Source organism: Nycticebus coucang, chromosome 3, assembly GCF_027406575.1.
Source record: "Nycticebus coucang isolate mNycCou1 chromosome 3, mNycCou1.pri, whole genome shotgun sequence".
NCBI lineage: Eukaryota > Metazoa > Chordata > Mammalia > Primates > Lorisidae > Nycticebus > Nycticebus coucang.
Window position 1 is genome coordinate 23,228,743 of NC_069782.1, and position 24,979 is coordinate 23,253,721.

The 24,979-nt window shown below is 41.5% G+C and overlaps 1 protein-coding gene and 2 non-coding genes across 21 annotated transcripts in view; 2 read left to right on the forward strand and 1 right to left on the reverse strand.

Annotated features, from left to right (window-relative positions):
• The window catches only part of ANKS1B (ankyrin repeat and sterile alpha motif domain containing 1B), a 1,177,049-nt gene that overhangs the window by 1,111,987 nt on the left and 40,083 nt on the right, over nucleotides 1–24,979 (forward strand). For all 19 annotated transcript variants that reach the window (XM_053582560.1, XM_053582555.1, XM_053582557.1 and 16 more), the window contains 4 exons: nucleotides 1,233–1,361; nucleotides 4,074–4,145; nucleotides 21,995–22,006; nucleotides 22,896–22,982. In XM_053582560.1, coding sequence (XP_053438535.1) covers nucleotides 1,233–1,361; nucleotides 4,074–4,145; nucleotides 21,995–22,006; nucleotides 22,896–22,982 — 300 coding nt within the window. The remainder of the gene's footprint in view (nucleotides 1–1,232; nucleotides 1,362–4,073; nucleotides 4,146–21,994; nucleotides 22,007–22,895; nucleotides 22,983–24,979) is intronic.
• LOC128582770 (U6 spliceosomal RNA) lies at nucleotides 8,009–8,110 on the forward strand. The gene has a single exon (XR_008379214.1). It is a non-coding gene; the product is annotated as a U6 spliceosomal RNA (small nuclear RNA).
• On the reverse strand, nucleotides 9,436–9,541 carry LOC128582736 (U6 spliceosomal RNA). The gene has a single exon (XR_008379182.1). It is a non-coding gene; the product is annotated as a U6 spliceosomal RNA (small nuclear RNA).

Consider the following 24,979-nt stretch of genomic DNA (forward strand, 5'->3'; position numbering starts at 1 on the left):
TAACCCCAGAAAAGGGTAAGAACGATCGCATGTATGATAAGGAAACCTAAGTAGAGCCCAGAAGAGGCAGGCCTTTGACTTAAGAGTCACTCATATTTTATAGTCATCAAACACGTTGAGGTTCACGTCATGGAAAGCGATCAATGAAATGATGAGATGGCCTTCCATTCCCCAACTGTGTTATGGGAATATATCAGATATGCCCGCATATATGCATGCTCTTATATTAAGGAGTCAGAATTCTCAAGTACGTGCATAGGCACATAGGATCAAACTTGGAGTTCAAATGTTTTGTCTTCTTTGGTGCTATAAGTTTTCTGAGGAAGTAAGCCAAACACACTGTAGTCACAGTGTGTTCACAGCACTGAATTAATACAACTGAATTTAGATGAGAGAAATGAGTTGTCTACCCATTAGTAGATTTTTCTTTCAAAATTTTGGGTAGTATCATGCTAATAGCACTGTTTTTTCAAAGATTTAAAATTATTCAAAGTGCATAGTACGTGTCCTATTTGGGAACTGAAATTTGTAGAACTGTGTATTCTGAACACAAAAGCAATTCAAACTAAACATTTCAGTCAAATTTTTAAAAAAATTCCTTTAGGGCCAGGTGCGGTGGCTCACGCCTGTAATCCTAGCACTCTGGGAGGCCAAGGCAGGTGGATTGCTTGAGCTCAGGAGTTGGAGACCAGTCTGAGCAAGAGCAAGACCCTGTCTCTAAAAATAGCTGGGTGTTGTGGCGGCTGCCTGTAGTCCCAGCTACTCGGGAAGCTGAGGCCAGAGAATAGCTTGAGCCCAGGAGTTTGAGGTTGCTGTGAGCTATGACTCCACAGCACTCTAACAAGGGTGACAAAGTGAGACTCTGTCAAAAAAAAAAAATTCTTTAAAAGATTGTATGTTTTCTGTTGTGATGAAAAATTAGGAATTACTAAATCATTTATTAATCTCTTCAGTATCTTCGTATTCTATTTTAAAATTACTTAGCTCAGGGTGTCATCCTAAGGGTGGAATAATTCAGCTACTTCACACCTTAAAAATTAACTCAGCTCTGAGCAATCTGATGCTAATACATGTAAAAATGTAATGAACAACAGAAGTATTTATATACAGATAATATACCCAAGTGCATTTTTATATTTACAGCACACATGTATAAGTTGAACTCAGGGTAGATACAGGGAATGAACATGGCTCACTGCTCATATTGCCTCTAGAATAAATGTCATTTTCAGACAGGAGACTGGGGAGAACCTTCCATTACCTTGCGACCTCCAAATGAAGCCACAGCGTCAACTCCAGTACAGTACTGGCAGCACCACCCAGAAAAGCTCATCTTCCAATCGTGTGATTACAAAGCTTTTGTAAGTTACCCTGAATTCCGTATTTGAGTAAAAGTGGGAATAGAGAATGTTTGGGGTTTGTTTATGTCTATATTGAAAATATATCAAAATGTCCCTCACTGAGATTCCTAAAGTGTTTTTCCCTTCACTTTTTCTTCAAGTAGCCTTCTATCCAAAGATCAAGTCCAGATGACTAGAGCTTTAAAACCCTTTTCATCTTGTAAGCATGAGGTCTATTTTTCCTTATTCTTACAGAGTTGTATCCCTGGGGTGCCAAAAATACACATTTTAACAGATCTTGTTGGAATTAAAATTGATCATTCCCCAAAAGTGTGCAAATTGCAGGTAAAATGGATGTGCATAGAATGTCTCAGTACACTTGAGCAGTAACGGTAGCTTTGATTCAACTTCAAAAAGTAACATAGATAACATCACTTAAAATGTGTATACATTTTTTTGCACCCTCTGTATTTTAAAAGAAATGTGATCAAGCACAATCTTAAAATGGAAATGAAAGTAAATATATACACTACATACCTCTCCACTCACTTGCGAAACATCAGGTCTCAAAATATTGGGTCTACCCCTTTATATAAATACCGGACTCTTTTTAGCCGGGGCTGCGTTTGAACCTCTGGCCTATGGGGCCAGCGCCCTACTCCTTTGAGCCACAGGCACCACCCTTTTTTTTGTTTGTTTTTTAGATGAGTGAGAACAGTTATACTTAGCTGAGAATTGTGAATAATATGAACAGGTGACTGTTCAACAATCTACTGTAGGCTTTGGGTCAGGTGTTGGTTGTCATGACTACAACCAAAAAAAATGTGGCAGAGCCATCAGAGGCACATTAAAATTGCCTCTCTTGAAAAGAAATGTTTCGATCCAGGCAAACTTTCCTGATAACTTAGAAGATGTGGATTTTCACCACAAGATAACACATGTTGCCTTAATTTGATTAAGATGTGGGCCTGGCCATTATCTCCTAGCAGTTTAGAATTTTTTTTTTTTTTTTCATTTTGTGCTTTCTGCTCTTCTTTTACTGTTTCCTTATCTTTCGGGATGAGATTTATTTCAATAGTATTGCCCCCAAACTGCAGGACTGAAATGGCTCCTTCCTCCAAAACTCAAACCCCAAATCCTCAGAGCCTTCCTGAACAGGCCTTTGTTCCAGGCCCTTGGCCGAGCCTCCTGCTACTCTGCCTGTGAACGCACCAAGTGTCCTTCAGGCCAGGGCTTCCCTGGTCCTGAGACTCGTGCTGCCCACTGCCATTTCTGCAGAGTGACAGGATGGCACCAGTCCTGTTAGGAAGAGTCCTTCAAATCTCTTCTAAAATGATTATTTTAATTCACTTTTTTAAATAAATCATAGAAAGCTTTTTTAAGGATGGGCAATTATTGCAGCTCAATTTACAATCACCAAAATGTGGAAACAGCCTAAATGCCCACCAACCCAGGAATGGATTAACAAGCTGTGGTATATGTATACCATGGAATACTATTCAGCCATTAAAAAAAATGGAGACTTTACATCCTTCGTATTAACCTGGATGGAAGTGGAAGACATTATTCCTAGTAAAGCATCACAAGAATGGAGAAGCATGAATCCTATGTACTCAATTTTGATATGAGGACAATTAATGACAATTAAGGTCACGGTGGGGGTGGGGGAAGGGGAGAGCAGAGAGAGAAAGAAGGAGGGAGGGGTGGAGAAAGGAAGAGCAGAGAGAGGGAAGGAGGGAGGAGTTGGGAGCTTGGTGTATGCCACACCTTTGGGGGGCAAGACACGATTGCAAGAGGGACTTTGCCTAACAAATGCAATCAGTGTAATCTGGTTTATTGTACCCTCAATGAATCCCCAACAATAAAAATAAAAAAAGAAAGGGGAAAAAAATGACAAAGCCAAGGAACCCCATGAAGCTTTGAAAGGTTGAAGAGCAGTCAACTGATAAGAGAAATAGACATTTGTCCCTAGCTGGAAGCTGGAGCATGAGCAGCATTTTGTAGCAAGGTGGTATAGTATTGGAGCCGATCATCTAACAGCAAAGTGGTGGGTAATTCCTGGGGGGAGATCTTCTCATCCTACTGCAGTCTCCATCTCTCTCCAAGTGTATCCTTGCCCCAAGGACTCAGCTCTCCCTCCCTCCCCCACCCCCCCCAAACAACTAAGAATGACGCTTTCCCTCCCTGTGGGCTCCCATCCCCTTCCCAGGTGGATCGACCTCGGGGCACACAGCTGTGAATGAAAGAACTCCCAAACTGTATCTCCGCCTAAGAACAGCCCAATGTTAATTACTTATGCGGCAGAATAAGCTCAAATGGGGGCCATGTTGGTTAGCTCCTCAGCTGTCTCATACAACCCTGTAATTACATGGAGAGTAGTGTGATTTATTTTTGCAGACATTGCTGCCTCAAAAGGGGGGGGGACATTTTTAGATGGCCCCATTTTGCAGTTAAATATGATTTGAAAGATGGCGTCTTTAGAAGATGCTGCCGTTTCATTATAAAGAGCAATTACAGCCCCCAGAACTTATGGTTAATTCTGCAGCATTTTCTCTATGAATGCGTTTATTTGTTAGGATTAGTTACTGGTACTTTGCAAAAGTTATGCAACAACTTACTTGCCAGGAAACCCAGCAGTTTCCACAATTTGCTTTTAAACCGTCACTCAGATTTATACTCTCTTCTTCGTAAGTCATTGATTTTTCTTTTTTGTTTTTTCTTTTTGTATTTTAGTATTTAGGTTCTATGCTGATAAAAGAACTTAGGGGGACAGAATCAACCCAAGATGCTTGTGCGAAAATGCGGGTGAGTTTTCAAGACTATTTTCTCTCTAGTAGCTGAAGTACTAAATACTGGATATGGAGACAAATTGCCACCTTTCAAATTACTATTTTCTTCCTGGGTTGGTCTGCTGAATCACATTGGTGTTACTTAAAAAGGTGTTTTGGCTTTGTGCTTGTTTTGGCTTGACTTTATCTCACTGTAGTTTGACGTGATGTATATTTGCTATGTTTATACCACAGTACATGTGCCTTGAATTACTTTTAAAGATTTAAAATTAATTTTTATACACACACAGGGTATGCATAAAGTTCGTGTACAATGGACACCCTGTGTATATTAATCATTCTCGAAAAAAAAATCATTCTCCACATTAGGAGAAACATGATTTTTAGTTTATTACCAGAAAATGTTTTAAGCCCCCACTTAACAGACTGAGAACATTTACTAAAAAGGCTACCAAGTAACTAAAAATTATCAAAAGCAATAGTATTGGGAGCATGTTGTATAAAGCCGATATTCTTTATGAGACTTCTGATTATTCAGTTTTTCAAAATAGAAGAAAAACATTCAACTAACTCTGAGTGGGATGAACATTTAAGAACAAGTCTTGACCAAAAAAATGGCAATTCCAAATGTCGTTGATTATTAGGAGGCCATTGAATTCCTGCTAGTCTATTTTAGCCAAAGCCAATGTCACACAGAGTATAGCTTCACCTGAGCTTTCCTTTCACTTTTCCTTATTCTGCTTCCTCCATGGTAGATGGATATAGGATGTGGTGATATCTGAAGGACAGTGCAAATAAGAACATTGTATTTATTCAAAATAGCAACTACCAAAAGTCAAATTTAAGATCATTAGCGAGTGAGCCCTAACTTTTATTTGTGGTCAGTATAGCTTGGCATGTATTTTATATGAGCCGCTTTTGGTGGAAAATACTTAAACGCATGTAATTGTGCTGTTAACAGTTATGGGGGGAAACTTGAAGTATCCATTTCCATATTTCCATATCCTGTGGAATGTGAATCCTCGTGAAATTGAAACCTTAGTATGGAATCACGAAGTTAACATTTTGATCAATTCAATAACAAAAACACTGAAGGAGTTATCTTTCTATTTGATGTAAAGTTATATAGCACTTAACTTGTCACTATCAGTGAATTTTTATTGTAGGTACTGTGTTTAGATAAAAAGTGCCCTGGGATGTGTCAGATACTCTTAAGTTTAAGCAACTCTAGTTTGGTTGCTGGTTCTTTGCCTGAAAGGTCATTTTTTTGGCCTGTCATGGTAGCTCGTGCCTGTAATCCTAGCACTCTGGGAGGCCAAGGCGGGTGGATTGCTCGACTGTCAGTAGTTTGAGACCAGCCTGAGCAAGAGTGAGACCCCGGCATCTCTAAAAATAGCAGGGCATTGTGGCAGGCGCCTGTACTCCCAGCTACTCGGGAAGCTGAGGCAAGAGGATCTCTTGAGCCCAAGAGTTTGAGGTTGCTATGAGTTAGGACACCACGGCACTCTACCCAGGGTGACAGAGTAAGACTCTGTCTCAAAAAAAAAAAAGTCATTTTTTATTCATAATAATAATATGATAGCTGCTAACATTTGCTGAATAATTGCAATGCACACTAGTCCAATTATTATCCTCATTTTTCAGATGAAGAAATTGAGGCTTAGAGAGGTTAAATATCTTGGCCAAGGTCACACAGGGAATAATTTGCCAATCTGTGACTGGAACTCAGGTCTGTCTGGCTCCAAAGACCAAGCTTTTAACCACTACACTCTCCTTCTTCTCCTAAGCCTCTGTTCTCTTACTTAGAAAATGAGAACATTGGACTAACAGCACTTCAGAGTTCTGCTGGTTTCATAATTCTGAGAATCTGGTATTCTAAATATTTATCTGACCTAACTTATGTCGCCAATGGACACTAAGCAAATGGGAACATTTTTAATCATCAAGCCTCGTAATAATTTTATACATATTCATGAACACGTATAAGAAATTAATTTGGTGTCTCTGGATACTATTAACTAAATTACCTGAGTCCAGCTACTTCCTTGTTGTGATCAGCATAAAAACCACCTAGTACAGACGGCTCCATTTAAATTACACCAGATCTGTGATTTGAATTTTAGTCAATTTCTTGAAATTGAGTGGATCTGAAATTATATCCAGATACAATAGAAAAGCCATTTTAATAGTCTCTGTAGAGAATAATTTAGTTAAATACTTGTCTGTTGCTTAAAATGAAACGGAAAAAAACATATATTTAAAAGCTTTTCTTCCATTTGGGGCAGAGGGGCATTTTCTGGTTCACTGCCCTTGGTGTTTAAGTAGTTTACATGAAAATAAAAACATTATTACTTCTTAAAATACCATAAACGGTTACTTCCCATCTTGATTAAATAAATCTTAGTCCTTGATACCGTTGCTAAAGCTGTATTCATTGTGTTCACCAGAGCCTTTCAAAGCCAGAAATATAGATTTCATCTGTTATCTGGGGCTGTTATAATGTGAATTTGAACTTTCACCAACTAGAAGTGATGTGGATCTCAACTTGCAGTTAATTTTCCGGGTGACAGCACCATTGTTAGTTTTTGTTTTCCACGTGGTGACTTTTTAGCCAAAAGTCCAGGATCATCAAGTCTCCCCACGGGTAAAACTTTAAGACACGAAGGACTTTAAAAGTTGATAGACGGTCGTATTTATAGATCAGAGTATTTGTAGATTAAAGCTTTACCTGGTTTATTCTTTTAATTAAAAAAAAGAAAGAAATTTTCAGTTGGACAGTATGCATTTTAGCCAAAATTAAAATTTCTTTTTTTGTAGAGACAGAGTCTCACTGTGCCGCCCTCGGGTAGAGTGCCGTGGCGTCACACGGCTCACAGCAGCCTCTAACTCTTGGGCTTACGCGATTCTCTTGCCTCAGCCTCCCGAGCAGCTGGGACTACAGGCGCGCGCCACAACGCCCGGCTATTTTTCTGTTGTAGTTTGGCCGGGGCTGGGTCCGAACCCGCCACCCTCGGCATATGGGGCCGGCGCCCTACTCACTGAGCCACAGGCGCCACCCAAAATTAAAATTTCTTTTCCAGTAACAAGTAAATTGGTGTGGTTCCTGATTCTGAGACATGTTCCCTTAAATGTAATTTGTTAACAGAGATGACTAAAATTTAGTTCCTGTTCTCACTGAGTTCACAATCCAGTTGGAGGAAACTAACATGTAGACATTTAATTACCCCAAAGTGGTAGAAGTATCAGTGGAGGAGCCTGCAAGTTGCCATCAGTCTATGGGATCATAACAGGTGCTCCTAAAAAGTGATGTAGAGTCCTGGCCTCCTAAAATCAGTTTATTCAGGTGAATAAGAGTACTTGAGAGCAGCTCGGCGCCTGTGGCTCAAGCAGCTAGGGCACCAGCCACATACACCTGAGCTGGTATGTCTGAATCCAGCCCGGCCCACCAAACAACAATGACGGCTGCAACCAAAAAATAATGGGGCGTTGTGGCAGGCACCTGTAGTCCCAGCTACTTGGGAGGAGGAGGCAGGAGATTCACTTGAGCCCAGGAGTTGGAGGTTGCTGTAAGCTGTGATGCCACAGCACTCAACTCAGGGCGGCAGCTTGAGGCTCTGTCTCAAAAAAAAAAAAAAGAGTACTTGAGAGCCGTGTGCCTGCCCCACACAAGCGAATGATGTACATTAGTTCATTCAGCCCAGGAAGCTGAGATTGCTGTTGTCCCCACTTCACATATGGGGATACAAAGGCCAAGAGAAATTGAGTAACTTGGTCACCCAAGACACAAGAGCGGATGCAGGATTTGAACCCAGGAAGTGTACTTCTGGGACTGCCTCTCTGCTGTGTCTGTGGGAGCATTTATTGAAGTGGATTTTAAAATAACAGGCAAGGTAGGACACTTATATTTTTAAGATACAGAGAAGATTAGCATGGCCCCTGCACAAGGATGACATGCAAATTCGTGAAGCGTTCCATATTTTTTTTAAAAAAATGTATTACTGTATTACTATATATACACAGGTATAGTAATTTGGGATACATTCCAATGTGTTAAACTATAATTTCAGTAGAGTTTTTATTGCATCCTTAGCAACTGTAAAATGTTTCTTCCAGAGGACTTATTTTTAACACATTGACTTATGCCCCAAGAGATACCATGCGCAGTTTTCCCCTCACCTCAGAAACATTCGGAGGGGGTTTAATAGTCACAAGTGGTTAATTTCTAAGCTTCTCCAAACCTGTTTATTCATCTGAGGTCCCCTCTCCAGTTCTGAAATAAAGATAATTTTACACCAATTTCCTGGTGTTTTATTAAAGACAACGCATTATTTCAATTAAAAAGATGCCACAAGAAACTAACACAGGTGGTAGTTTAATTTACTTCATTCTACAAAATGAAATCATTTCTGCCTGTTTGCTCAGGTTAACCAGACGTCTTCCCCTTCTAACAGTCTTTTGTTTTTTTTTTTTAAATAATAGACTTCATTTTTAATAGATTATTTTTAGAGCAGAAAATTGTGCAGAAGGTACAGAGATTTCCTGTATACTCCCTTCCCCCCACACACACACAATTGTACTCCCCCCCTCACCCCCATTGTCAGTATCTCCCACCAGAGTGGTTTGGTTGTTACAGCTGATGAACCTGCACTGATACATCCTTATCACCCAGAGTCCACAGTTTACATCAGGCTTCACTCTTGGCAGTGTACATTCTATGGGTCTGGACAAAATAATAATGACCTATATCCACCCTTATAGTATCACACAGAGTAGTTTCACTCCCCTATAATCCTTTCTTTCTTTCTTTCTTTCTTTCTTTCTTTCTTTCTTTCTTTCTTTCTTTCTTTCTTTCTTTCTTTCTTTCTTTCTTTCTTTCTTTCTTTCTTTCTTTCTTTCTTTCTCTCTCTCTCTCTCTCTCTCTCTCTCTCTCTCTCTCTCTCTCTCTCTCTCTCTCTCTCTCTCTCTCTCTCTCTCTCTCTTCTCTCTCTCTCTCTCTCTCTCTCTCTTTCCCTTCCCTCCCCTCCCCTTCCCTTCCCTTCCCTTCCCTTCTTTGCTTTCTGCAATTTTTGGCCGGGGCTGGTCAAGTATATGGGGCCGGTGCCCTACTCCTTTGAGCCACAGGCACCACCCTGATCCTTTATTCTTTAGAGCAGTTTCAGGTTTACAGAAAAGTTGAGCATAAATTACAGAGTTCCCCCTTTTATTTCTCCCCCACTATCTCCTCATGGTTCCCCTGCTACCGTCTAGCATTGGGGTGGTACATTTGTCACAAACATGAGCCACTACTGAGACATTTTTTTTTGTTTTCAAATATGGAACGCTTCACGAATTTGCAGGTCATCGTGTGCAGGGGCCATGCTAATCTTCTCTGTATCATTCCAATTTTAGTATATGTGCTGCCGAAGCAAGCACAGGAGACATTTTTATTAACTTAAATCTGAGGTTTACATTAGAGTTCATTGTTTGTGTTGTACAATATTTAGGGTTTTGACAAATGCATAAAGTCACGTATCCACCTATGCCATCATACAGAATAGTTTCATGCCCTAAAAAAACCCCAGGCATGGTGGCTCACACTTGCAATCCCGGGTGGATCGCCTGAGCTCAGGTGTTCAAGACCAGCCTGAGCAAGAGCAAAACCCCCATCTCTAAAAATAGTTAGGTGTTGTAGTAGGCACCTGTAGTCCCAGCTACTTGGGAGGTGGAGGCAAGAGAATTGCTTGAACCCAAGAGTTTGAGGTTACTGTGAGCTGTGACATCATAGCACTCCACCAGGGTGACAAATTGAGGCTCTGTCTTAAAAAAAAAAAAAGGTGCTCTCCCTTCTCCCGTAGCCCCCCAACGCTAGCAACCACTGATCTTTCTATTGCCTCTATAGTTTTGCCTTTTCAAGAACATCATGTAGTTGGACTCATACAGTAAGGAGACTTTTCAGACTGACATCTTCCCTTAGCAATATCTGCATTCAAGCTTCTTCCATGTCTTTTCAAGGCTTGATAGCTCACTGCTTTCTAGCACTGAATAATATTCCATTGTGCGGACATGCCCCTGTTCATTTATCCATTCACCTGTTGTAGGACATCTCGGCTGCTTCCTAGTTTTGGCAATTATGAATGGAGATGCTCTAAATATAAACATTTGTATGCAGGATTTTATCATAGGATTTTTCTTTCTCTGGTTCTAAATCCTAAATAATGCCCCTCCTAATATGATCTCCCAGATTTACGTTTAGTGAAGATGGATTAATAGGAATTTATGTTAAATACTGGTAATTTTTTATGAAGTAAAATTTCAATTTTGGGCCTTATCTTTTGGAGTTGTCTCTAATAAAAAGTCTGAAATTAGATACATTTTGATAGGGAAGCCTACTTTGAGGTAGACTGATTTCTACAAATTCCTTTGCTCCTTGATTAGTACAGCTTAGCTATTTATTTCTTTTACTATGACAGCTTTTGGGGCATTTCTATGTAAAATTAAAATCTAAAAACATATATTGGTAAAGTGGGAAGAATTGTAAAAGCTATCTATTTAATCTGAACATATTCGTTTAGTTACCAATTGGGTTTTCCCTAAAACTAAATCTGTGCTCAGAGACCACCTTTGTTTCTGAAAGGATTCCTGGGCAGGGGGGGAGAGCATTAGCTCTGAAATCTTGGATATGGGACTCCTGATCACTGTACATTCTGGAACTTTCCTTCCTCATCACACTGTGTAAACGTCTGGTCACTTAGAACCTCCCTTGAAGCACAGCAACCATGCACCTGGTATAGAATAACTATAATTGCATGTGAAGTGCCTACATCAGTAACATCCAAAACTTGTTGGCCTTTCTATCCAAATGTTTGAAAAAGGAGTAAATTCATAGATATATGTGCCTTGATTATTTTATTTGTTTTTCTCCAACTATAAAGCCAGCTTCCTGCTCATTATCCTAGTTCTCTACATATACAACATGTAAGAGTGTATCTAAAACCTTAGGAATCTTTTATTCCAGTTTTTAAAGGCCGTTGCCAAAGGGGGAAAAGAGGAAGGAAGGAAATATAGAGATCGTATATATAATTTTTCGGTTTTATATTGGGGAAGATACTTTGTTCCTAAATCAATTCGCAGTTGCCTCTTGTAAATAATGGGTCCCCAGAACTGAATTTTACAAAGCAATGAATATGTTGCCACGACTTTTCAATGGCTTCATTTGTTTGCTTGTCTGTTCGTGCTTGTTTTTGTTATGGTGATATGAATAATTCTCATTTTGAAGGTTCCAAGACATACAACGTTTGGTGCAGTGAAGGACAGGCTCTGACCAGATGAGGTTCTACTATTCAATTTTTCCTCCCTTGGCTTACACACACCCCCTCCCCCAGCCCTGCATTTTGCCCCAGGGTTTAATTATCACTAATACACAGTACTCCATCACTTCCCTAATTATACCATCAGGAACAATCTGCTGCTGTAAGGGGTAAGCCATTATATTCCATTTAATGTTCTGCAATCTCTAATCCCATAGTTGACAGTATTATTCACAGGTGTTTATGCTCAAAGAAATTTCTCTTAAATAAAGAAAAATTGGAGTATTTGTGTTTTTGCCATTGAGTTGTTTGAGTTCCTTATGTAGTCTGGATAGTAACTCTTGTCAGATGTATAGTTTGCAAACATTTTCTCCCATTCTGTAGGTGGTCTCTTCACTCTGACGATGGTTTCCTTTGCTGTGCAGAAGCTTTTTAGTTCGATGTAATCCCACTTGTCTATTTTTGCTTTTGTTGCCTCTACTTTTGGAGTCATATCTACAAAACTCTTGCCCGGTCCAATGTCATGAAGTGTTTCCCCTACATTTTGTCCTTTTAGTTTCATAGCTTCGGGTCTTACATTTAAGTCCTTAATCCATTTTGAATGGACAAACAATCCAATTTAAAAATAGGCAAAGGGCCTGAAGGGACATTTCTCCAAAGAAGACGTACAAATGGCCAACAGGTACATGAGAAAATCCTCAGCATTACTGATCATCAGGGAAGCGCAAATCAAAACCATGGTGAGATATCACTTTACCCCATTTAGAATGGCTACTAAGAAGATAAAAGATAACAAGTATTGGCACAGATATGGAGAAAAGGGAACCCTTACATACTATTGATGGGAATGTAAATTAGGACAGACATTATGGAAAGCAGCCTAGAAATTAAAAAATAGAACTGCCATATGATCCAGCAATCCCATCACTGATATTTATCCAAAGGAAATGAAATCAGCATGTCAAAGAGATAGCTGCACTCCCCTGTTTAATGCAGCACTGTGCATAATAGCGAGATACGAAATCAACTTAAGTGTCCACCGAGAGACGGAGGGATTAAAAAATGTGATATATACACACAACGCTCTGTCTATGGCATGTTATTCAGCATTGAAAAAAAATAAACTCCTCTTATTTGTGAAAACATGGATGAATCTGGAAGACAGTATGTTAAGTGAAACAATCTAGGCACAGACAAATACCACATGGTCTCACTCGTATGTGTAATCTAAAAAGTTCATGTCCAACAAGTAGAGAATAAAATAGTTACCAGAGACAGGGAATGGCCAAGGGGAGGGGAGAATATCGGGACTGGTCAACAGGTATAAAGTTACAAGTAGGAAGAAGAAATTCTGATGTCTTATTGTACGGTAGGGTGACTGTAGTTGACATAACTGTATTGTATATATTCTGACTACAAAGACATGATAAACGTTTGTGGTGTTGGATATGCTAATTACCCTGATGTGATCATTACACAATATATATATGATATATGAAAACATCACATTGTATCCCTTAAATATGTACAATTATTATGTCAGTTAAAATTGCTAAAAAGCAAGTATCCTCCCCCCAAAAAGAAATATATATTTCACCTAAGATGAGGTGAAAATCTGCCTTTCTGATATAAGAAAGAAAATATTTTAAGATTATTTTTGAGTCAAGAATAGACAAATCTTCCAGTATATTTAGGTTTTGGAAGCTTTATTTCCCAAAGGATTTACGTAGTTTAATCATAGTTCTCCTTAAGTCTATTCCCCCTTAACATGTATGATTTTTTTTTTTAATTCTCAATCTAGAAGCACTTCTAAAGTATGAGTTTTCAAACTGATAGATTTCTAGAGAATAGTTTGTGCCTTGGTTGAAGTATGAAGACCATCTTTTCTCTTTTCTGAGTCCCCTCCTCAGAATCACAGTAATAGCTAAAATGTGTTGGTGTTCATTACAGGCTAGGCCCTAAACTGTCTTGTGTAATCCTCATAACGGCTCTACAAAGTAGATGCTATGTTAACATCCCCATTTTACAGATGGGGGCAGGAGCTCTTCAGTGGGTCCCTTTGTACATTCAGGATGGCCAGGAACATCCTGAATTTACAAGTAACAGACTCAGACATTCGATGGGGTTTTTTGTTTTTTCCTGAGACAGAGCCTCAAGCTCTCATCCTGGGTAGAGTGCTGTGGCATCACAGCTCACAGCAACCTCAATCTCCTGGGCTCAAGTGATTCTCCTGCCTTCACCTCCCAAGTAGCTGGGACTACAGGCGCCTGCCACAACATCCGGCTAATTTTTGGTTGTAGCCGTCATTATTGTTTGGCGGCTCAGGCTGGATTCGAACCCTCCAGCTCAGGTGTATGTGGTTGGCGCCTTAGCTGCTTGAGCCACAGGCACCAAACCTATTCAATGGGTTTTATTAAACACATTAACAATTGGCTTTCTTAACTAAAATTAAGAAATGTTTTACCTTTATTTTGTTTCTTTTTTTTTTTTTTGTAGAGACAGAGTCTCACTTTATGACCCTCAATAGAGTGCCGTGGCTTCACACAGCTCACAGCAACCTCCAACTTCTGGGCTTAAGCGATTCTCTTGCCTCAGCCTCCCGAGCAGCTGGGACTACAGGCACCCACCACACCGCCCGGCCATTTTTTGGTTGCAGTTTGGCCGGGGTCAGGTTTGAACCTGCCACCCTCGGTATATGGGGCCGGCGCCCTACCGACTGAGCCACAGGCGCCGCCCTTTTGTTTCTTATTCTAAAAGCAATACATATGTATTGTTATTCACTTCTAAAATAGACAGAAAAAAGAACTTAAAACTGTTATTTTACTACCCTGAAGCGCTAAATACCTCCCTGTTACCGTCTTAATCTTGTATAATCCTCCACACTGATTATTTATGCATTCGCAGGCATTACTTTTCTACTAAGAAAGGGGAATAGTTTGTACTTGCTGTTTCATAATCTATTTTAAGCATGATAATATATTTTGAAATACTTTTATTCCAGTAAATTTTCATCCCCAATGGTATATGTGGTAGTTGAAGACAACATCCAGTCAACAACTGAACCAAACTTATTTAACCCTGGTTTGTCGTGAGGCCATTTCCTATGTTTTTGTCAGATTTTAACCAATAGGATGGGTCACACCCTTTACCTAAATCTTTTGCAATTGCTTTGATGATTTCCTTATGAGCCACTAAATGTAGAATGGCTGGGTCAAAGGGCACACACACTCTGAAACATTGGATGAGTGTTGTCAAATGGCCTTCCAGAAAACTTGTTTCATTTACACTCCCAGAAGCAGTCCAGGAGTACATCAGTGAGAGGCATGTGCTCAATATCTGGGATGTACTCCTAGCTGAGGGACACCTGGGAACTTTAATAAGAAAGCATTCATCTTCAGCATGACACCTGGTCTCATCAACGCTATCTTATCAACATCTGTTCTGCTTGTAACTCTTGAATCTGTCTCTGTGACCTGAACTCGATTGTATGTGAAGGATATTTGATGCTTTCACAGTCCCTGAGAAACCATAGAAGAATTAAACAGTTCTCAGTAATTGCTCTCAAGACCAAGAGCTGTAGCAAAATGCTAACTAAGGATTTTTGGAAATCACTTGTCAAGCGGAGAACAGTGTGTTTTGATAAACTAGCTTCTTTCTGAATTAATGTAGGATGCAGGGCAACCAAGTTCACATGCGTAGAGGCGGAGAACAGTTCTGACAGTGACTTTCAATCAAACTGATGGAGCGGGTTTTTCCGAGCACTGCTTCTCAAAGTGTGGCCCCAGAGCGTGCCATCAGCAGTGTGGAGAGACAAAGGACCCCGCTCGGTGCATTGGCACACTTGGGCTGCAGCACACCCCAGTATGGCTCAGATGGATGCCCACCCTCTGTCTGTGCTTGTTGCAAGGTCTGAGTTAGGGTCTGCATTTCCTTAGCCTTTGTGCCACAGCTCCGATGACGAGAAAAGCCCTTGAAAGGTCATTTAGCCTCAACTGCCAGCCAAATGAGACTTGCTCCTAAGTCATCCACAACAGATGAGAACCCAAACTATTTATAAAGACATCCAGAAGAAGAAACTTCCCAGCTGCCCCCGATAATCATCCTGCCCTCTCCAAAAGCCTTCTTAATGCTGGCAGTTTGAGCCAGTTTCCGGGGGTGAAAATAAAGACCTGACCCTTGTCTCCTTGAGGCTGAAAACTCACAAGATCTTTGCACTTTTCTCCCCTTACCCCACTCCCATAGGACTCTCTTGGAAACCATCTAATCACATCCGCGTTTCTCTTTCAAGCTTTCCAAGGCCCCCACTGCTGGCTGTGGAGACCAGAGCTCTCTGAAAAGTCGGCTGAGTTCTCAGGGTGTGGAGAGGCCGGCGCTGTGCTTCTTCCTCCCAATGCCAGCTTCTTGCGCATTACTGTACATTAATTCATTGGCTTGTTCCTTTAACAGTCATGGATTTCAGCAGCCATTAGATTGAATCCTATGCAATTGCTAATATTTATCCATTTTTTTAATAGTTGAGGATTCATTGAGGGTACAGAGAACTAGGTTACACTGATTGCACTTGTTAGGTAAAGTCTCTCTTATAATTGTGCCCCGCTGCCTCCAAGACATTTGTCACACACCATGTATTTGTCCATTTTTGAGTTGAAAAATGGTGACTCCATAGGGTTCAGTGTAAGACTGGGTGGCAGTCACCACAGGGGAGATGAATTAGGACTGGTGCGGGCAGTCCTCCGGGAACTCCCAGCATGGTGAGGGCGGCAGACCACCACGACCCAGGGCAGCGGATGGGAAGAGGGGCAGAGAAGAGAACAGAGGCAAGCCATCTCATCAGCCTGGGAGGCAAGGAAGTCTTCCCCCCCCGCCCCCCGAAAAGTGACCTTTAAACTGAGTTTCAAAGGATGAGAGTTCATTGCAAAGTGCTGATTCGTGGGCTGCCTTTTCTCTCTTATAAATCCTGCAACCTCGCTGGTTTCACTGCATACGAAATCACCATGATAATGCTTGCTTTGCATAGTTTTTAATCATTCGAAAGTCACTTAGGGCTACCAAACATAATTGCTTGATCCTATTTTAATTTACTTACTGAAATGGAATATAATAATTAAGCTTTGAAACTAAGGAAAGTATTATATGGCAAAATTAATAGCTATGACTCAGTACTGAGTATCTAACTAGAAAGCATTCTCAGGGTAGCTGTGTATAGGTTAAAAATATACTATCAATCGGGTGGCGGTAGACCAGCTGGAAAGTTCTCCCCAGCCTGTGTTTCAGATGCACTTGGAATGATGGGGGTTCTAAGAATGAGGGGCTCCTGACATTCTCCCTGCAGACCACCTGTCTTGTTCTTTTCCCCTTCTTTGTTGATGGGGTACAAATGATTCTTACTAGGAACATAAACTTCACTCCTGACTCAAACCAACTTTGCAGCTCATGACTGAAGTGCTCCCGGTGGTCATCAACCTCCCTGCTCTCATCCACATCCGGGAAGCCACACTCATAGATCAGAGAGTTCACACGCTCTGAAAAGGCTATTTGCATAGTGTTGATTCTGCAGCCAGCAATGAGAAACTGCCTATTATCAGGATGTCCTTTACGGCCATAATAAAGACACCAGTGATGGATTCCGGACCCAACACCAGGCAGTTTATAATTTATAATTAAAAAGAAGAAATGAGATGATTATTTCTTTTTCTTGGTGATTTCAAAACTCCCTTCTTTATAAAAATGCACTAAAAATATTCAATGACTTTTCATTATTAAGAACAACATTTCATCCAAGTCTCAGCACCACAGGAAAAAAAGAACACTATTTCAAGTGGCCACTTCCAGATACAAAATTGTGATCCCTGTTCTGTTTAATGGTTCCAGACAATATAAACCCAAAATGCCAAATAAAAGGCTGCCTTTGAATTCAAGCTTGCATTTTATTGCAAGCTTGCATAATGTAACATCTCTCTACAAGTAAATATTGTTTCTTTTGGAATATGAAAGGATAATCTTAATTCGGGAAATTGTGAACAAAATTCAGTTGAAGATCGCTATACTGTGTTTTGCAGGAGAGCAAGATATTGTAAAGGTGAAGTTAACTGGGGGCATTCCCCATGAGGATTCAGCTGCTTAGGTACCCAGAGGTCTTCATTACAAATTAGTCTCTTCAGAAAGCTGGCATTGAAGGGGAAAAAAATTGAGGACTTTGGGAAACCTCAAAAATTCCACAAAGGGCAAGGCATAGGGAAAAGCATCTAGAAACAAAAGCAAACCATGCCATAAGGTTTGCCCTGAGCATCTTACTGGGGAAATGAGCCTGCAAAAGGGCTCTTTATACATATCAATAAGGCTTGAATTTTTAATATAAACATATAGGAGTATTAACTATACAGACCCAGAATAGCTGACAGGTCATGGGGCTTGTGTTGCCCAAGAGGGCGTGCTTTGTAACATGAGCAGAGATGTGCAAAGTGGGAAGGAGAAGAACGTGGTAATCACAACGCTGGAGCGAAAACAGGCAAAAGTGGGGCCCTGGCCTGTGGTTGGACTGAAGCCTGTGCTTATCACAGTCAGGTATCTGTAAAGTATTCATGAAATGAATGGTCATTTACAGGAGTTCTTGCTTCCCCAGTTAGACCCCCTGAAGACTCCGTTTATCCCCCCCCCCCCCCCCCCCCCGCTTTCTATGCATTTCCATTTTTCCTTAAAATTGTATATGAAAAGACCTCTTTGAAAGCTCTGTCAAAGTACACCATCGGAAATCCCCTTAAAAGAATTTAAGATTCTTATCTCTTGCAGAGGGTAGGAATGCTTTAAAGGAGGAGCTTTGCCTGGAAGACCTCCCACCCTCCCTCTGAACTCCAAGGCTGGCCAGGACCCATTATCTTCCTGTCAAGGGACTAGATGGGGAGAGGAGTACATTTGGGGCTCTGGATTGGACGTGTTCCCCACCCCCTAACACTGACATTTTTAAAGGCCCGCACGCAGCCTATATCCTTGGCACCCCAGTGCTGCCTTGAGTTAGGAGAGCAAGGATTCTTAGCACCCCAAAAGGAAAAGAAGCGACCATCGTTTATCTTTTCTTTTCTTTGTTCAGCATGGCTGAGCATCTGATGGGGAATCTTTCTACCCAGGCAGGAGTCACCACCAGTGAATGCCTTTGTGTCAGCGTGGCAGCTTGTGGCACAACCCGCCCACTGTCCCAGCTGACTGGGCATTCTTTGCACAACTCACAGTGTTCTTTTCCCGGTCTACCTCCACCATTCTTCTGAAGCTCCTCTTAATAAAATCACCAACAAATTTTTCTTGTTGCTAAAGCCAGGAACTTCCCCCAAGTAGGGGGAAGTAGCAGCATCACCCACTGTGTGGGCACAGTGAGTTAGGCCTTTGTAGCCCTCATGGCATGGGGGACTGTCCTGCCTTCAGAGCCATCTCCACCTTGACTTCCGTGATAACTTGCTGTGGGCATCTCCCAGTTCCATTTCCCGTTCCTTCCTTGGCTCCTGTTTTCGCCCCACCCCTTAAGAATTCCTCTTCCCCTCAGGTGAGATCCTCAGCCTCCCTCTTGTTCACCTTCTATTCTGTTCCCATCTCCTTGGCGGTGGATGGATTTCCAGATCTTATTCTCATTTCTCATTTCCTCCTGGACATCCCCAGCTGCTTATCAAACTGAGCACATGCAAGAGCATTTCCATGACGCCTTTGCAAAAGCGCGTTCCCCTCCCATATTCCTGAGCTCTGGGACTGCCGCTTCATCAGTGACATTCCTCTTCCTTCACCCCCTCATCTTCCACGGCAGGATGGTCAACACATCGTCTTGATACTTCCTCCTTGGCTCCCTGGCTGTTCCTTAGGGCCACCCCTTCAGACAGGTGCTCGGGCCTCCCCTTTACATTTCTGCCTGCCTTCATCCAGCCATCCTCCACTGGAACTGTCCCTCAGCAACACAGATCTGCCTGCGTGGCAGAGTAAGATACCAACTTCCAAAGCTACTGAAATGCCCTAATCTTCCACCAGTTATCCAGACCCACCGTATCACTTCTCATGTCTAGGTCTATGTATATATTGGTTCTGCTGCTTAAATGGCCTCTTTTCTCCTCTTTTGCCACCTGGAGAATTCCCATTCATCCTTTATTTTTTAATATATATGTTTTTAATTTCAGGTTAATGTGAGGGTACAAATGACCAAATCATAATATTTGAATTTGTTAGGTAGAGTCCCTCTTGTAGTGCTATCCTACACCCAAAAGGTGTGACATACACCCCTACATTGTCCCCATTCAGTGGGAGCACCCCAAATCCCCCCACCCCCCAGCCTGAATTGAAATGAGTTTTTCTCCTATGTGGGCACGAATTAGATCATCTACTGGCTGTATATTAGTATTGAGTACATTGGATATTTGCTTTTCCATTCTTGTGGTACTTTACTGAGAAGAATGTGTTTCGACTCCATCCAGATTAAAACAAAAGATGTGAAATCTCCATCTCTTTTCTGAATAGTATTCCCTGGTATGCAGATACCACAGTTGGTTAATCCATTCCTGGGTTGGTGGGCATTCAGATTGTTCCCTCCACTTGGCGATTGTAAATTGAGCTGCGATAAACAATCCAGTGCATATGTCCTTATGATGAAAGGATTTTTTTTTTCTTCTGGGTAGTTGCCTAGTCGTGGGATAACAGGGTCAAATGGGGATCTAATTTTAGTTCTTTGAGGACTCTCCATACTTCTTTCCACCAGTTCATCCTTTAGAAGCCAGCTCAGTCACCCCTAGCAGGCAATCGGTGTTGGCTGAATGAATGAATGAAGACTTGGTCCACTCTCTCACACAAATCGCAGCTCTTCCTTGTTGACTACTCAGCTCGTTCCTCTCTCGTTGCATCTGTCAACATTGTAGTGTAGCTGTTCTTCATACCAGGCCAGGCCAAGTGCGGCCGTGCATGGCTCATTGCCACGTCTCCCCTCCTGCCCTCCTCCCCTGGCCAGCCAACATCATCCCCAGCCTGCCCCTCACTCCCACTGAGCTCAGACACAGGCTCAGAATCTCTCTTAACACAAAACACTTCAGGCAGCCTCTTTCAGCAGACTAGCATTTGCACACAATTTGAGGTCTGGTTGAATGCCCTGAACTAGACTCTGAGCTTTTCCAGTGACAAGTACAGTGGCTGCCTAAAATAAATTTGTTCAGTTCAATTGCTGAACAGATGACAAATGGATTTTTTTAATACTAAATGAAAGGCTGGTGTTTTCATTTGAATGTTAGCTGTATATTGTTTTGTGGTACAGATAGATCTGTCTGGGAGAGTATATTCATGGCAAGAGATAAGAGAGGTGATGTATTGAAATCTATTGTGATGCTTCGCAAAGAATTCTTCACATACACACATTCCTTTGCCCAGACTATTTCCTTGGCTGCCTAAGCCCTCTCTCTTTGCAGAATTCAGCCACTGCTTTGCCTGAAAATTAACATACTGCGTATTATTTCTTCTAGCCTTGCCTTTCATTAGTCTCCCACATTTTTAAAAAGTGGTTGGAAAAAGCATTAAAAAGATAAAAGTTTTTGGCCTGCTGCAGGTTGCTGATGCCTATAATCCTAACACTTCTGGGAGGCCAAGGTGGGAGGATTGCTTTAGCTCAGGAGTTTGAGACCAGCCTGGACAAAGTGAGGCCCTATCTCACTAAAAATAGAAAACTTAGTAGGCATGGTGGCACACACGTGTAGTCCTAGCTACAAGGGAGGCTGAGGTAGGAGGATCACTTGAGTTTAGGAATTCGAGGTTACTTAAGGGATTTGAGGTTGAACTAGGCTGAGGCCATGGCACTCTAGCCCAGGTGCCACAGAGAGGCTCTGTTTCAGAAAAATGAACAAAAAGATAAAAGCTTCTAACCTTGTGTTTCATTTTCAGATCTCTTTTCCACAGTCACAAAAGAAAACTGATGAGTCTGAGTAGTTTTAAAACTAGTTAGAAGGCACCTCAAGAGAGCGGCTTTTTTATATGCTGTTTAAAACAATAAATATTAAATAATAACACTTCATGATCCATTTTCTTTGTCTTAGAAAAGATAGAGTAACTCTCAAAAAGTAATTATGTCAAAACAAGTAGGAAGATGTGAAACACCCTTTCCGGAGCACAAGTGAATAATGGTGATCTAAGTCTCATTACCAGGTTTAATGAGTTCCACTCACACCACCCAATTAAAAGCCTTCATTAATCCTGGTCACATTTCAGAATTTAAAAAGGGAAGACTGAATATTACATATGAAGAAATCAAGGAAGTTCATATTTTTTCCTGATGGGACAGCCAGTCATCAAAGGTTCAAAGCTACAGGTGCTCAGGTATCAGTCCTAAGAATGCTGAGAAAACAAGGAAAAAGATGGTGTGGTGAGAGCCAGAGGCAGCTCGTGAAATAGTAACAGTCGTTCCCCTTCTACAGACGTCAGCGAACCTACTCTGCTTTTACGGCATCCTTTCCTTTTTTAATGAATCTGTGCTGTTGGTGAATTATTGAAATGGTTTCCTCTCTCTCACCCTTTATGTGTTTTCTTTCCTATTATGTCCCCACCTGTCTTACCCTGGAAAATCCATCAGGCTAACTGTCAGGTACGTTCTTCTTGACGCTCATTGTCATTATTAGGCTTCTACACAGAGGGAAATGAAGTCAACAGACAGTGGATGCCCCGTGATGAATGAGAAACATGAAACAGGGAGGGCATTTGCTAAATTATGTATCTGGAGAAACTTTCTGCAGATGCATGAAACTGTACAAGCCGCAGGCTCTAAGCACATTAAAGCCGGTGTGAACCTCTCTCATGAGAACTCCACCTCCGGGAGTACCGCAGCTCTGATGATAAAGTAGGTTACAACTGTGCGGTCCGGCGTCTCGCTGTGCTCAGAATACAGACTGCTCCTGGAGGGCGTAGTTGTTACAGAGCCCCATTGTATCCCATGTGGGCACAAGTTATTCTGCTGCAAATACAATATCAGTTTTTGTGGTTCAAGAATGATTCACGGTGATGTATTTGTCATCTCTGTTTTAAGTATATATCCAAGCATCCCCGGGCCTTGAAGAATGAGGGTGACTAGGAAAGGAAGGGCGTATATTTTGCTAATGCTGAATGCGTCCTTGGAGTTAAACCTGACGTAGTTTAATCCTTGTGAAAGGAAGGTCGCTTGACATTGCGGTAGGGGACAGCTCTTCCTGCTCCCTTTGGGGTCAGGGAAGAGGAGTCTCCTTTATCCCCAGGAAGCAGCAGAACAAGCTCTTTCTTGATCCTCCATAGGCAGACAGGTAACTTTGTAAGCTCAGAGTATAGCTAAGCCCAGGAGAAGAGAGAAATATTGAAATTAGAGTGTGTGTGGTGCGTTTTTTTGATGTGTGTGTACGTTGTTTTTAATTTGAGCTCATTTTTATCTTTCAAGAGGAAAAATTATGTGCTGCAGTTGCCATGCGACACGAACTGCTCTAACAGCTTTCTGATTTTAATTTCAGAAGTCTACAGAGCAAATGAAGAAGGTCCCTACCATTATTCTTTCTGTCTCGTATAAAGGAGTCAAATTTATTGACGCAACAAATAAGGTAGGTATTACCCTGCTCTTTTGGTTTAGACACCAGATAAAGTCACGAGTATTTGATCTAAGTTCTCTGCTTGCCACTGTGCCCTGGATTCACCATGTCAGTCACGGCTAACTCTCCAGCTTGATGTTTCATACGTGTTCTAGTACCTTCTTACATGCATGCACACACACACACTCACACACACCTAGAGAAAGGGACCTTATTCAGGTGGGGGAGTGCACTTGATCTGGGATTCCTATAAATATTTTGCTTCCACTTTTCCATTAGACCTTCTTTAAAAATCTGTGGCCACCTATTATCTAGGATGTCCCTTTGGGTCTAGGTAACTTTGGAACAGGAAAAAAAATCACTTGTGGATTGAAAAGTCAACAATGTCATCATTCCCCCATCAGAGGAAATGTTACTAGATGAAGAGCTAGAACATTGGGCCTCCATTTCCCTAGAGATACAAATGTGCCCTTTCGACATACATCGTAAATCCCTGACACGGGGAACACATTCTCTGACTTTATTTCTCCTATAACTGCATTTAATTCCCAACTACTGAGAAGATAGAGAGAATTTCACCTGTCTGATTTTCTTAAGAGACACAATAGAAAAGCTGCCAGTTCTGTGATCCTGCTGTGACTTTGTCATCACTGCGGGAACAGTGTGTGAGCTCTGATGTCAAGTGTGGACCACTGGGTTGCATGTTATTTAAAGAGTGTCCTGAGTTCCTTTCTTGGCAAAGACAACAGAGTCCCAGTGCTGAACTAGAAAACTTGGGTGTGATTCCTGGCCCTTCCCGTAAACTCAAAGCTGACTGGCTTCTGCTCACAAAAACCCAAATGTTCTATTTTTATTCCTGCATCCTTTCAACCAATAAAGTACAGAAAAGGGAGAAATGAGGGAGAAATTCTGGGGGTTTGCTGGACTGCGCATCCAGACCTACTACGTGGACCCACTTCATTTTGGAGAAAAGGAACAGAAAGTCACAAAATAAGTGAACTTAAGCTATGGTAAATGAAGGTTAAGGCAACTGGATTTAGATACCAGAGGAAAGTCCCTTGCGCAATGACCTTTTGGTCTCTATAATAAACCCAAGCTTCTGAATCAGCCACTTAGAGGTATTCATGATTGGTTTACTGGAACAAAGGAGGTTATTCCACCAGTAGTCAGATTAGCCCAAGTTCCCCAAATCTACTTAGGAAAACAACCTCTCAGTTTAAGAACAAATTCTGAAACCCAGGCAGAAAGATTATAACCCACCACTATCATGCTGGCTGTGATACCCAAAGCATTCTCTGACTTGATGCCTGACGTCTGATGATTTCAGCTGTGCCACATATTGTTGACAGTTGTCAGATCACAGCTGTGAAGACTCAAATAAGAACAGTGTCGTGGCAGCGCCTGTGGCTCAGTGAGTAGGACGCCGGCCCCATATACAGAGGGTGGTAGGTTCGAACCCAGCCCCGGCCAAACTGCAAGAAAAAAATAGCCAGGCGTTGTGGCGGGCACCTGTAGTCCCAGCTCCCTGAGGCAAGAGAATCGCCTACGCCCAAGAGCTGGAAGTTGCTGTGAGCCTACCAAGGGCGACAAAGTGAGACTCTGTCTCCAAAAAGAAAAAACAGAAAAGTAGGCTAATCTTACTGGAGTTAGATGATATCTCAAAGTGGTTTTGATTTGCATTTCTCTAAGTTCCTTGCCCACCCTGAGATGAGATCACTTGTTCTTCTCTTGCTAATACGTTTGAGTTCTCTGTGGATTCTGGTACACAGCTATGATTTAATTTAAAAAAAAAAAAGAACAGCCTCAATTGATTTGCTTTTTTATTTCTTGGAAGCAACTTTAGTCCTCGGTCCATAAAATTACTTTAGCCTTATACTCAGATGGGTGTAAAAATTTCAAAATATTTTGAAACTGTCCCTGAAGACATCATTGCTTTCTGCTATATCTAAATTTCAAGAGGTTACCAGAGACTGGAAAGGGTAGAGGGAGAAGGGGTTAAACTGGCGGTG